Source organism: Gambusia affinis, linkage group LG10 (genome assembly GCF_019740435.1).
Source record: "Gambusia affinis linkage group LG10, SWU_Gaff_1.0, whole genome shotgun sequence".
In the NCBI taxonomy this organism is placed as follows: Eukaryota; Metazoa; Chordata; class Actinopteri; order Cyprinodontiformes; family Poeciliidae; genus Gambusia; species Gambusia affinis.
The window spans coordinates 13,833,785-13,849,338 of NC_057877.1; the positions used below are offsets into that span (position 1 = coordinate 13,833,785).

A 15,554-nucleotide genomic window follows, 5' to 3' on the forward strand; every position below is an offset into this window, starting at 1 on the left:
GCATCAGTTAAAACAGAAACTGAGCAATATTTATAAAGTCACTAAAATTACTACAGCTTCACATAGCGCTGGTAACCGTGGGCTGGTCACCAGTCTCAAGGTATATCATTTTAGGTTTTAAACAGATTGTGTCAAAACCAGTATTGTTTGACCTGTGTTTGTCTGAGGCAATTTTCAACTCTATTAAAAGTAAATTGTATTTTTATTCTCAAACCGTTTCTAAATTAAGCAGAGATTGTTAATTTGAATATAGAACATCCAACTAATACAACTCAAGAGATTTAGCATGCTAATCAGCAAATTAGTTTAAGTTACTCTACTCTGCCACCTACTCTAACAAGTAGGTGATGTTTTCAGTCTGATCCTTGCTATGTGTTGGATGGTATACAAACGCCCATTTGGCTGTAAGGAAGTTAAAGCAAACATGCCTGTAATCTACGTGATTGCTATAAACTTACTATAGGCTATTTTCAAATCCCCGTCGCATTCACTGAAAACAAGGTGTTGGAAATGGCGGTGGAAACATATGCATTTTACTTTGAGTAGAACCCCCACATCATATGAGCCTCGTTTTAAAGCACCCTATGTGCTTTCACAATGCTGTCAGTGTTTCACCCGTCACTGTGTGAGTATTTTTTGTACATGAATTTGTGTTGTCAAACAAACCCTGGCATCAATGAAGCTGATCTGAGAGATCAGATCGTTGTCTACATAAATCAGCAGAATAAACACAGGCAGCTTGAAAAACATGAACCACTAAAGCATTACAAAGCCTCACCATTTTCCCAAACTGCACAATCTTGTCTCAGAAGAAAAATGAGGCCCCTGCTCAGAAACTGTGGTTATGGTGTCAGGAATTGCAAGGAAATAAATTACTGGATGAATCATTGGAGCCTGGCGTGCGAGCATAACTTGTGCAATGAGGAAATCAGGTTGCAGTAATATTCACTTTTGACACACTTCTATTATGAAGCTAGAAGCAGGCTTTGAGCCAATGAGTAGTGAAGTTCCAAAAACACATAGAACACAAAAACAGCCTGGAGCTGGATTTTATAAAAAAATAAAAAACAAACTTGGACTCATTTGAGTCAGACCACCTCCCTCGGTACAGATGAAGTAACAACAATGCCAATTTTGAGTTATAAACATGCCATTTTCCATAATATCAAGTGTGTGAGTTTTACTTCCCGTCAACCTTTCCAAATCTCATTGTCACACCGTGTATATCGTTGATAATAAAATCCCTTCATTACTCAAAATTTTCAAAACAGCTTGCTGCTGCTAGCATTTAGTGACATTTTGAAAAGATGAGGTACTGACGGGGTTTCTTACGGGTAGACCATATCAGAGCCATCAACAATTAACTTACAAAACACAGAGGTTGTTTGTACTACTTCCTGGCATCCCCAAACACTAAATTTGAGCCAATGTGTTCAGTCAGTGATTAGACATAACTACGTGCAACAGCCCTGAATGTCAGACAAGATTATCACTCTGCTTTTCATAAAATGACACTGATATGTTCCATGGCAAAACACACTGTCATGCCACCGCCAGGCCCACACGATAAAGACAACAGATGGATTCAGTTTTGTGTCATTTCCTTCTAAGAAATGACCATGCCTTCTTTGGGGGAAACATATCTGCTACGATTTGAATGGGGGTCAATGCAACTTCTGAGCTATTTGGAGCAAACGAGGCTCAATGTGTTTGGATATCATGCCACACAAGGGAAACAATTATACTGTAGTGATTGATTTAGCAAAGTTAGATAGAAAGACTTTTAAACAATTTAATTTCCCTCTGCGATTAATAAAGCATTTTTTAATCCAATTCAATTCAATACAGAACCACAGTGGAAGACAGGTTGGAGTAAAAATAAGTTTTTCCCTTAAAATTTTTAAGCGTATTTTCCCTCAGCACTGGGTGGCTCAGTTGGTAGAGCACACACACCATGTGCAAAGGTAGTCCTGTAGACCTTAACGTAGTTGTTCTGGTTTCTACTTGCAGCATCTCCAGCCACTAAAATTGAGCCATTGTGTTCAGTCAGTGATTAGATATAACCATCTTAACCAAAACACAAGATACTTGGATAGAAATTACATTTGTTTGTTAATTTTATCAAATCAAATCAAACTTTATTTGTATAGCACATTTCAGCAGCAAGGCATTTCAAAGTGCTTTACATCAAATCAAACACAAAAATACAATGCAACATAGAATCAACATCAAAAACACAACATCAAGTCAGGTTCCGTCAATAAATTTGCAATTGATTGCGTTTCAAATACAACTCTAAACAAGTGGGTTTTTAGTTGAGATTTAAAGGCAGTCAGTGTTTCAGCTGTTTTACAGTTTTCTGGAAGTTTGTTCCAGATTTTTGGCGCATAGATGCTAAATGCCGCTTCTCCTCGTTTGGTTCTGGTTCTGGGGATGCAGAGCAGACCAAAACCAGAATTTTATGCTTCTATTGCACAAAAATAACACACTGATTCGCAATTGATTCATTGGTTCAACTTTTACCCCAAAGGGGGCATGGTCACTTTGCTATAGCTAAAAACCTACAGCACACGTGCTTAACCAGCATGCAGCTAGATGCATTAAGATTGCCTCCACAACACAATATAGCTTAGTCATCCCTTCTACAGTTATTCAAAAATACTAATAAATGTTTTAAATACACATGACAAGAGCATACTGTAAGGATTAATTCAATATAAGACAGTACGTGAGAGGACATGGATAGAGTATTAAAAATAACAATACTGTCCAGAGAAAGTCAAAGATGGGATATGAGAGGAGTAAAAAGAAAACAAAAAGAACACAATAATAATAAAGAGTAATCTCCTATGGTTACAAATGGCCCGTAAATAGCATAAATCAGAAGCAATGGTCTTTCCAGCAGTACCAAGACAGCTGCAATTTATCTCCATACTTTGTTCCTGACTGAAAAGAATGAGAGAGAAGAGAAAACTGCTAAAAGGGAAAACTAGAGAGGCCATTTAGTGATTTGAGCGGTGAAACTTCTCTGCTGCCAAGGACGTGTAACAGAGAGGGAGAGAGAGAGAGAGAGAGAGAGGCTGGAAGAGTCTCTCAATACATCAGACATCAGGAGTGATTCAGACAAGTAGCACCACCTTTGAAAGGCCCATAAAGACGAGTCATTCTGAGACTGGTAAACATCTGTAGATTGTATGACTTTGCATTGCAAAATACAAAGTAGATTTTTTCATACACAGGTAAAATGGGGGCAAAAAAAATCTTGATTTCACTTTTGCTGATTTACAAAACAGAAAAATATGCTAATAAAAAATATGCCACTTCTATTTTGGGGTGTTTTCATATCAGAATTGTTTCATAAAGAAAAGAGAAATGAGGTGTTGCAGAGACCTGCATACTTGCAGCATGTTTCAGACTATTCAAGTCAGTCATTGTGAGTATCAGGCTTCATTGTAAAAACCTCTCTCTTATTTAATCAATAGAAACTTGATGATCTTGATTCATAGCATACTCTGGAGTACAGAAATATCTTCTGACAACCCTGGCTGTTTTTCATACACCAAATAACAACCATCCTACTAATAATTCATGTTTTCTTTTCATCTGTACTACCAAAATGATTTTCTGACATGCATAAGTTCTGTGTTTCATGAGTTCTTCCTCTGTCAAGTTATAACTGTTTATTTGTTTTTTTCTTTTCAGAAATTGAAGCAGGCAAAAATAAAAGATAAGGCCACATATATCAAATACAGCTCACAGTGCATGCAGAGAAAAAACAAACATGTTGAAATGAATATAAACAAGGACACACAATGAAAAATATCCTGTGAATGCACATGAATGAAAGTAGCTTGACTTCAGTAATGGGGACTGTTTCTGACACCTGTCCTAGTTTATAAAAGTAGGCTGATTCTCACCTTGACGAAAGCACACAATCTGTCAGTAGTTCTGTGATTTGACCAGGGAGTTCTGACTTGAATGATGCAAGTCAGTGACTCAATGCAATCTGCTGGGTTTGCTTGAACAGAAACTTTTTAACCAATTCGAATAATAAACTGAACTTGACTGTTGTGTTTGATAACTAGAATAAATTCAGGATGTATACAACTGCCTTGAAATATGCTTGTAGGATTCTACTGAATTGCCTTTTTCTCTCAAAAGTGCATGGAGACAATATGTTTAGAACTGACAACAAAGAAAACTGAACTGAATAAAATAATTAAATGAGTGACCAAACACAAATAATGAACTTACTAAGTTAGACAACTCAAGATGGCGTAAGTGGTGGGACAACATTTTGACTGATTTGAACAAACTCAGGACATGTTTCCATCATGAGTTAAAATCTTGAGAGATTTCATTCATTCTAAACCATAAGTGCTGAAAAAAAATGTAGAAAAGGGTATTTCTGTTGCCCAGTACTTCAAACTTACCAAAAAAATTTGGCTAAGTTTTATTTAAAAAAAACTTACCAAATTTTTGGTAAGTTTGAGGTTTTCATGAATTTAATGCAACAAGGGATGAATCTATGAGCTGAGCTTATCAACGGATCCCATTAAACACTTGCCACTCCTGAGGACTTTCTTTCATATTGTAAGTCATTATTGACAGAGAGTAGTATGATGAATCAATGAGGGCTTAATTAGATTTGAAGAATAGTCCTGAGGTGAAGTAAAACAAAGCCACCACTGTCTGCTTCCTGTCAAGACTTTGATGCAATTTTCCTCACCACCAACATTTGATTTTAAGCCTTGGCTAAGTGCAAGTGTGCAATCTTATCTTTCACAAATGTGAAAAGACAAGATAAGAATGTAATTTCAATTTTCAAAACAAAAAAAAATAATAATTATGCAAAATAATTATCAGCTTCATGAATATCTGCACCACTAAAAGAAACAACAGGCTGGAACCTAATGTTTAAAGATTAGGAAAATCTTCTCATTTCTATTGTCCTATAGGGAGAAATCATTTCCTCATCCGTTCAGCAAATCCCATTTGAATATATATATTCAAATTTCTATATATAAAGAAAAGCAACACAACTCTATTAGTTGTCTCTATTAGTTGTCATTTCAGTACCCACAACTAACAATCAAAGTCATTATGCATTTGCTGTATGGAGGTCTGCTGACCATCTCTGACTTCTTTAGCACATAGCTTGAAAAAAGGGAGATGAGCACAATCTAAATTTAAATTAGGTTTTACACATTAGGCAAAGAATTTATATGACCAGTTTCCACTTGAATAAATATATATTTATTCTTTTTATGCTAACACAACAAAGTAAAACCTATGCATTGTAAGAGCGCAGAGGATGTTGATAGCAACAAGAGGGAGGCATTAAACCTCATGTTATCTATTTTAATAAAAGACATGTAAATTTTTCTTATACTCTCTGACAGTAAGTCAGACTGAAATTGTCCTGATTTTGGGTCAGTTATAATTAAAAAAAAAGATTTCAATTTGCTAAGTGAAAGAATGAAAGAAGACATCTTATTTAGTCATGGTTTTCAAATGCTCTTAAGAAGAAATAACTTAAGTTTTGGAGATATGTCCTGTACCCTAATGAGCCAAAAATTAAAAGGTTTCATAATAACAATGGTCTGCACAGTGGGTATAGATAATAGGTGGGAATAATAACCACATTGGAACATTTGGAGAAAAAAGGAGCATGTTTGCAAGCTTAGCAACATCATCCCAACAACAAAGTACCAAAGTGGAAGTATCATGCTGTGTGGCTGATGCAGACCAGTTTGTGCTCTGAAAGTAGATGGCATCAAGAGGAAAGAACATCTGAAGGAAACAGCGCGAGTCGAGACATCACTCAGGAAGTTAAAGCTTGTACAGAAATAGGTTATCTAAATAGAAAATGAACCTAAGCATACCACTAAATTAGTTACACATTAGCTAAAAGACAACAAAAGACAAGCCTACAAGCTCTGGAGTAGCCATCACAATGCCCTGATCTCAGTCTCAGAGAAAGGTTGTGGGTGTGGAGACAAGGTGGCATTTGATTGAAAATTGTATGAAATTCCCTCAAGCTTACACAACTGACTTTAATTTCATGGTTGTCAGAAGTATTTCAGGTATCAGACAGAACATGTGACAAATCACATCTCATTCTACATCCTGTAATTTTAGGTGAGCATTTCACCACTTTTGGTGTATGTTCTTCAATTCTCCCTGCACCATTTTGAATGCACCTTTCTTACCTACAAATGGCCATGAATCAGACTATTTTCTGTCCATTTATTTAAATTATGCTTTATGAGCTTATTTTTTGGTCCATTTCAGATTTTTATCATTTATGGAAACAAACTCATTAAAAAAAAAAAGCCAATATTTCACAGAATTTAAACCATTTGTATTCTCTGATTTTAAAATGTGTTCATTTTATTACTTTTTTGGCTTTGATAAATTTGACATAAAATATCACAGATTGCAACCCCTGGTAAAACCAATAGATCAGCTGAGATCAACTTGATGGATATTACTCTTTTAATCCATGAAACCAATTTTCTTACAGAAAACCATAAAGACAGCATGTAGAAAATACCAAATTCAAAAATCATCAGTAAACAAAGCAAATATGAAACAACCCCCTTGCAGGTAAGTATACTAGTTGATGCATGGTCAGTTCAAGATATCCCAATGGTGTTCGTACTCTTTTGTACCTAAAGAGGTCCAGTAGCAAACTTGCTAAGATATGACAGGACAATGAATCTGAATCTGCACAACCTTGTATTGCTTAATATACTTGACCTATGAGACAACTGCAACATCATCACAATGACACAATAAATATGTTTTCTTCACACTTTATCACCTACCATTTCCACTGACAAGGCTCCAAAAGTTTTTCATGTTTTATGTTTGAACTTTTAACACTTGTATTCAAACACATGTAAATATGGAACACAATTTTATTTAATAAGGAAATGTTGTATGGCTGCTTAGAGGACAGACCGAGTACTGTATTAAGCAGCAAAAGCCCTCTAAACACAGTGGGGGATTATTCAAGTCCATTGTCCAGACTTCTTAGTTACAGGGTGAGACAAAAGTGGGTACATAGAAACAGAAAAGCACACAGCATCACAGAAGTAATGTGGATAAAACCAGTGATGATTAAATGAAACGGTCGCAGAATATTAATTTGACATTTGCTCAAAAATATCAATTTACACCCCGTTATGACTTTGGTAATGCATTTATTGGAAAGAGATTAATATCAATACCATAAATCATTCAGGAGATACAACCAGAGCGAGGCATACTCACATGTTAGCTGATCTCTGTGTGGGAGCTATGCACCTATTAATCAATGTCCCTGCTGCTCCGGCCATGTCATCAGGGGAAAAGGCAAATTTATAAAAAGGGCAATAATCACACTGATACTCAAAAAGTAACATACTTAGATGTTTATGCAGTGGTGCTATTTCCACTGACCTTCGCAAGGTTCTTGTCTGTGCAAAACTGATTGCTAGCTTCTGCTTTTTCTTATCCCTTTGATGCCTTTGCTTGATTAGTTTTATGCATTATGCGGACAACATGCACCAAAAGTGACAACAAAGGAAATCTGATTGTGTTTTCAGAATACTAACTATTTTGGCCATGTATTCATTGATAATGACACCAAGGTCAGTCGTTAATAAATGTGAAGCACAGTGAAAAATGTTTGGGTTTTTTATAGTCAAAAGGTTACAAGCGCTATTTGATGAAACTTCCCTTTAAACTCTGACTTGGGGCAAACATTTTGGGCAACTTTTCACAATAGTTTGCTGGAACTTTGGCCCATGAGTCCAGACAAAACTGATGTAACTGAATCAGATTGGAAACCCTCCTTGTTTGAAACGAAATGTTCATTTCTGACTAAGAATTTCTCCTAAAATTGGGATCAGAGCTTTGTGATGGGACTTCAAAACATTGACTTTGTTATCCTTAAACCACACTTTTAGAATTATTTCATACATGGAAAAGTTCTAGTTCCACTGGGAGATTTTTTCCCTAATTAAATGGGAAAGAAAGCTGTCAGAAGAGAAACAATATGTCATATGAATATTTTAAAATCAATATTACAGAATTATTGACTTAAAACAAGCTTTTATGTCTTGCCGACAAGTTTTCTGTTGGTTAGTTTTGTCTTATTTCAAGTATACTAAGAGATTTGTACTAGAAATCAGAATCAGACAAAAATGCTTGGTAAGATTTTGTATTTTTGAAGTGTATTTCATGAAGGGGGTTTAATTTTATAAATCTGACTAACGTTTTCAAACAAAAAATAGACTTGTGAAGGACCACATGTCTTTATCTGACACTTCGCTGATTTGTTTGGATTTTTCTATGAAATATAGAAATGTGTAAAACTTATTTCTTTCATTTTACCAGCTCTTAGCAAACAGAAATAATTTTACCAATCTTAATTTACCTCAAACAGGAAATGTAGTCTGATTTAATATCAGAAGATGAAAAAAGCTGTCACTTTATACAGTGTATGTAAATGTCTGGCATTATTTATTTTGCTACATACAAATTGCCTGAATGTAGTATAGCATTCTCCAAAGCCAAAGATCCATCGCAATTGGTGGAGGAGAAAGATTTGTTAAACATTCTCAGATATTGTTTTTCGGTGTTGCTCACCACTCTCAAAGCAAGCATCAAAAATCAGATGTCCTTTCCGTAGCGGTCCTGTGTAGCCAGGTGGGCTTACTGTCAGCTTGTTGACATTCCCGACTAAGGCATCTTCCACTCCAGCTTCATTTCCTGCAGAACAAGCAAAACATGCTGAATTTACATAAGTCTAACTTTGCATTAAGGTTTTCTATAAAACTCAGCAGCAGTTGATTTTATATAAAAATTTACTATTCATACATGATTTAATCTTTTATGTCATTTAATTCAGCTCTTGAAGGTTAAAACATGCATTAAAAGAATCTGTGTAGAAAAAGCGCTGTATCACTTTGCTTATTTATGATGAAACAATGCCCATATTAATTAATTCCCACTAATAATTTCAATGCATATTTCCCAGTTCCTACATGAGTACTTAAGCAACACATAGTCACATATGATCAGAGGTGAGTAGAATTGTATTAATTTTATCTTTTTATTTGGAAAAGTGTTTGCTTTGTCTGAATTTATTGTTTTGTCATTATAATTATATTTTTAAGTCTTTGAAATTAAAGAATTAACACTAAACTTTATATTTTTTGTCTATCCGATGACAGCATCTTTAAATATTAAATTAGATGTTATGATCTGTTTCTCAGTTCTTGGGTAACCTTTCACAAAATACATTTTTACTCTTACTTGACTAATGTCCCTGATGGTTACTATTTACTAATCATGAGTATAAATATGCTGAAGTAGTGCTTTTACTGGAATACAATTTTAATGGCCACTCCCAATTAAAATATATATAATGTACCAGCGTGTTAAAAGGGTGCTACAGTTACTCCCTGAATTAGAGCTATCTCACATGAGAAAAGACAGTTTGTCTTATTGCGAGATCTGAGGATCTCTCTAAGGACGCCACTCTGCTAACTCCTGCATCAAGATGAGAGGGATCAAAATAAACACACGTGTGCACAGGTATAGTCTAAATATACCATACGGTCGGCGAAAAACATGCAAATGCCATATAAGTTGGAGTGGCAGCACAAACTGTGGCCAGTTGTTTGAAGTTTACTTATTATTTTTACAGAAAAAATCGTTTAGTGTGGCTTCACCTTAGAAGCATAAAAGCAACCGTTTGCTATTATTAGCTGCACTGTAATCCAGCTAGTTAGCGCCCATGCTCATTGCACCTGTGACACTGTTTTTTTTCGTGAAGTAACTAAACGGTTTGAATATTCTTCAATGCAATAAATGACTGATGGCCAAGTTAGCTCAAAAACTGCTAGAATTACAATTCCATGTTTACATCTTTTCACCTACTAGCTTGGCGATTAGCATACCGAGCCACAGCGTATGTTTAAAGACTCTCCGAAGGCTACAAAGACCCGCTTGCTATTCGCCAGGCAGCAGGGCGGCGTGGCATCTCTTTTTGCTGTGTAGAGGTGAGGATAAAGCAATGTAAAGCTCGTATTTACACACCAGACTCGACGTCTCTGTCAGTGTTTCCCTCCATCTTCCTCTCCATCCGCACAGCCGACGCTTTTAGTGCGTTACTACGGCAACGGAGAATGAGGAAGAGGGGAGAGGTCTGTCTGTACTGCAAGCAGTTCTGTGTGCAGGTATGTTCCCTTCAGTAGATCATTTTGTACCCTCACAAAAAATGCACAATTGATTTAACATAACAAAAGACGGTTCAGTTGTGTTTAATAAGTATGGCTGCATGTTTACCTGAAACATAAGTGTAATTCAAAGTTGCGTGCTTGAGGTGGCATAATTTCGCGATAAAGCTCTGATTTATTTCCCAAAAGTAAACCGAAGAATCAGTGTGTAATGTCAATGTTCAGCACTGTGTCGGAAACTGGCAACATTAGTATTCTGCACATAACAATATTACAAGCCCAGGCTTCCATTGACACTGCAGGGCAATCTGTATACTGGGCATCATTCAGTTTTATCACTGCCATACCTGAAATAAAACCCATTTTAATGGTATTTTCAGAGAAAAATAAGCCAATAATTGCAAGCAAGAGTCTGAGATTGGGAATTATCCAGTAGATTGATTAAAGCTGAAGATTTTCTAGACAATTGGAGCAGAGATGTCATCAGAGCCAATCAAGCCTGGCCCTATTCCTTTCCTATTACAAAGGCTGCACCTGATTAAGAACATCAGATGAGCCAGCGCGCAGCTCCTGGAGCAAGAGCCATGCAGGTTGCTGCTAATTTTCAGCTTGTAAGCAGTGTGTAACAGGAGCAAATTAATAAGAGCCGAGAGAGAGCAATGGTTTTTCTTAGCGCGTGTGATCTATATATGACGGCCAACATCAACGGGCCACAGAGTAGATGGATCTGAATGATTATTCCTCAGATGACAGAAAGAGAATACAGAGCAGCTGTGTAATATTTTGTTAAAATTGAAAATTGAATAGCTGTCCTCAATGCTATGTCATTCCTTTAACGCTGTGCCGATTAAAGAGCTATGTGGTGGTACAATCATTCATTTTCAAGAGAGATTGAAATTGAATTATGGAGCATGAGAAGAATGAATTAGATACACTACAAGTTCTTTTGTTTCTGAACTGTAATCAAAGCTATTTATGTGCCGAGTTTCAACCTTTGTAATATATTTGTTTGGTTCTCGAAGTATCATAATTTCATTTATGCACATTATAATTGATCTTTTTCCTTTTATTGAAAATCTGTCTATGAAAATCTAAGTTCAAAATTTATCAAATCTTAAGCTTTCAGAATGTACATCATATTGCTAGTTGTTAGTATTTATTTAACAAAGATGGAGCCACAATATATATTGCATGCATATCTATATATGCATGCAATATATATTGCATGTATATATATATGCACATATTTCAAATTTATTGTTAGCGTACCTGGAATCAGAGGTCAAATGGCATAATAAATTAATAATTCCAGTGATTTCCAAGTTGTAGTTCATTGATTCTCGACTTCAATAGATGAGCTTGTTATTTTCTCTTTGGTAGATATGACATTTGTTATTTTGGGGAGGATTTTATATGAGCTCATAAAACATGGAATGTTATATCGAGTACCCGAGAATTAGTGCCTAGAAGCCCTTGAGTTTTGATGCCCTGGGGCTCTTCAGGGCATTAATCCTGCTCTTCCATCAAACCTAATCGTGGGAAATTGGTTGATTATTTTTTTTTTATCTCTGGCTGATTGATTGGTGCATCATTGTTATTTGCTTCTCTGTTAAAGATTTACATCACTGTATAATACTTTGAACAGTACTATCTAATTTTCAAACTCATTGAAAATTAGATGCTCCTCACCGGAACCAAATTATAGGTCTAATTCATACATCCTAGTTTGCTCTACTCACCTCAAAGCCAATGTGATGAAATGTTTGTGATATGTGCCGGTCAACGAGGGTCTGCTAGGGGTGTCTGCAGAAGTCCATGTACAGACCAGATTATTGTAGCCATCGTTTTCCCTTTGCTACCTCATAATGGGTAATTGTAACCCCAGTCAGAGGGGTTACAATTACAATTCTTCTCTTATTCCTAGCCTCTTCTGAATGTATAAACCATTATCACCCCCTAAATGAGGTAAAAATTCCATATAAATGAGCATATAAGTTTTGAATCTGTCAAATCAGCCTGCATACATGTAAGGCTATATAGAGCTTACAGAATGCTGTAGTGGTTACTTCTTGTCATGGGGTTTACATAAGTACAGAATCTAAACTTTTTATAGAAGTATAAAAAGTAAATTCAACAACATGGTTTTTCACATTTTAATTGTGTCTCAGGAGAGAAGATTTACACCCATTCATGAAAGCTTTTTAGACCACTGATTACTCGGAACATCACATCTTGTGGTTAAAATAAGATCTCTAGGAACGTCAAAAAAAAAAACATTGGCTCTTTTAATCTCAGGTTGCGAGTGACTGGAGGGTGCTCAGCACTATCACAATCCTGTGAAGAATCCATTTAAATAAAGCCTTCTGGGAAACCATAGCTTTGGCTCAGCAAACATGTCTTTCAGGGCGAAATTTCTTTCTTCTAAATTGTAAAATGATCAAATAGATCATTCTTTATAATTGTCAAAAGGCGAAATCAGAAAGAATCTATACGACTCTATCCCCAGGCCTAGAGTGTTTGTGTGTTTAAAGGAAGCAAATCTGTGTCTTAGCATTTATATTCCACCAAGTACAGGGAAACCCTTTTACCCTGCCATGCTGGGCACTTTTCACACTTAAAGTCCATCACCAATGAAGGAACAAGTCATGCAAAAATCAAAACAAGTGAGGACAAGGGGCACAGAGTTGGAGACAGGCTGTTGTGAGAGACTGGGTGAGAGTGTGAGGGATGGGGGGGGTTGTGGCAGGATCAGTTGGGGTGCAGAGACCAGGCGGCGGTACACAGAGAATCACTATGGTGACAGCAATCAGGGGGCTCAGGGGAGTGAGGGTGGGTCAGAGAGGAAGGCTTGAGAGGCAGCTGACTGAGGAATCAGCCCTCACTTTGGATGATTCAACTGACAGCTCCCCCCAGGGCTGTGCCGGACCAGCTGTCCCCAGAGACCACGAGCTTTACGAGACAGAGATGTGGCTAAAGCAGTCCTTTTCTAAGTGAAAAAGGAAAAAAAAAAAAAAAACACTGAATCAGAGCTGAATCAGTACAACAGTGCCACAACACAACAATGTTGTTGATGATGTTTTCACATATTCTGCAGCAGATAAAAATGTTACAAAAACAGGAGTACGTGCTAATTTAAAATGTGTAAACACTGTTATACGGTGCGAGTTTGGTGATATTTTTCACCTTCTCTGCTGACATAAATATTGGCTAAACCAGCAATTTGTAATTCCATAATCCTTTCATCTCTTTCCCTTTTTTGTCCATCATGTTCTCTGTTTCTCCATCCCTCTGCTCATCCCCCTCCTCCATTGCATGTGCTGGACAGCAGCCACCTAAACAGATGGTCCAGTGTCAATAGGCAGCTATTAACTGGCCACTTCCCTGACTCTAATTCAAGACAGCGAAAAGCACATTTAAAGAACTGGGAACCAGTCCTCTGCTATGTAGATGAAGTTAGGAGTAAGACAGCTCAAAGGTTTGATTAGTGAAAATGGTCCTATTAACATTTATAGAATATAACCCTTAGACAGTGTTGGTTGATTTTGAGAACAATTATACTTACTTTCTCCTACAGCAGACTTGATATAGGTTAGCTTCTAGCATCAAAGTAAACCAATTCTGTTTCATATGAGCATAAAGCTAAATCTGCAGGTCAGCTGGCTGAAATAAGGTGCTACTGTTTTTCTTTGTTTAAAATAAATACAAATATAGCTGGAAATAATTCTGGTCAGGACAAATGTAGACAATAATCAGTAAAACCTAAAGGAGAAAGAATTAAGGGCCTTCAAAAGTTGGTTTTAGCCAATTTTCCTGAAGATGCCAGGTTCATCTGTTCAGACAGTGTATGCATAATTACAAAAGCTTTCCTGCGTTTCGGGAGGGAGACTGGTTCTGGGTCCCAGAAATGAACGTGTTTTGATAGGAAATGCAAATCACAGCCAGAACAAAAGCTAAAGACAATGTGAGGAAAATGTCAGAAGGCAGTAAGAGACTGTCATTATTCACAGTGAAAGAAGCCCTTACTGAGATAGGCTGAAAGGCCACTCAATGATGAAGAAGCCATAACTCCAGAAGCAACATAACAAGATGAATTCTAATTTGGAAATGCACTCAGGAACAAATATTGTAAAACTAATATTCACAATATACACATCAGGAGTGCTTCCATTTTTCTCATCCAATGATGTGCATCATTCGGCAAATGTGGCATAAGTTACATGTGTCGTGACACACTGTGCCATGAAAGAACAGAGTATTAGACTCCAGCTGTGAATAGCTTTATCAGTAATATTGATGCTTCCTAATATAACAGGTTTCCAAAGGATTGCTGGGTGTTGTGCCTTGGAGCACCAGCCACTGACCAGACCCAGCAAGTGTGGATTGAAAATAATAGGTTCTTATTTTTTGACACATGTCTGATGCTGCTAATGTGTGAGACACTTAATTTTTGGAGACATGTCCTGTGGTCTGATGAAACTGAAATTGAAGTGTTTGGCCATAATGAGCATTTTTATATTTGAAGGAAAAGGGGGGGACGCTTGCAATCCTTAAACATCATCCCACCTGTGAAGTACGGGGGCTGTTACATTATGCTGTTTGGTTGTCTTTGAAATCTATGCACAAATATGAAAGCAACTTCTCAAGACATTACCCAAATCAGTTTTCAAAATGGACAGTGACCCTAAGCATGCCTTCACATTAATTACAAAACAACAAGAACTTCAGTGTTTTGGAGTGGCCGTCACAAACCTTTGATTCCAGCCCCATTGAAATTGTCTAGACAAAGGCAACTGATCCGTCTCAGTTGCATAAGCTCTGTTCAAAAGAAACTGGGTGAAATTGCAGCAAACCATCCTTAAAAGATCCAAAATATTTAAGTTTCAGTTTTACCAAATACTAAGGAAATTAATGAATCTGACAGTTTTCTAAAAACATATTGCAATTCCCTCTGTCATTATTATGACACTTAGCAAATAGTTTTGGTGATCAAAACTTAGCTAAAACAGGAAAGGTTCAGTCTGAAAAGATATAATGTTTTAATAGAGCATGTATGTTTGTTTAAATTTAAGAAGTAACTGTTTCTTTTCTGTTAATTAATGTCATACATTGTAGCATAAACATTATGATACAATAAAAACACAGCATTTTTTCCAGATTCATCATACCATGAGAGTCTGCAGCTATGCAGATAAAATCAGAGTTCCAAAAATATCAAAGATGTTAACTTAATGTAAGAATGACTCATGTTTTTCTGTGCTTGTTTGTTGAGGTGCTGGGATCTCCTGCCATGGCTGTGACTGGCTGCTTCGTCATCCCCCGCCA

General features: G+C 36.6%; 1 protein-coding gene across 2 annotated transcripts in view; it reads right to left on the reverse strand.

The window, feature by feature from the left end:
• agbl4 (AGBL carboxypeptidase 4) overlaps window positions 1-15,554 on the reverse strand; it is a 442,148-nt gene that overhangs the window by 283,518 nt on the left and 143,076 nt on the right. Inside the window, exons 1-2 of one of the 2 annotated variants that reach the window (XM_044130230.1) lie at window positions 10,093-10,212; window positions 8,638-8,760 (exon numbers count right to left, since the gene is read on the reverse strand). In XM_044130230.1, coding sequence (XP_043986165.1) covers window positions 8,638-8,760; window positions 10,093-10,138 — 169 coding nt within the window. In that variant the 5' untranslated portion in view covers window positions 10,139-10,212. Of the gene's footprint in view, window positions 1-8,637; window positions 8,761-10,092; window positions 10,213-15,554 lie in introns of those variants that run through there. The other variant, XM_044130229.1, reaches the window with a different exon arrangement.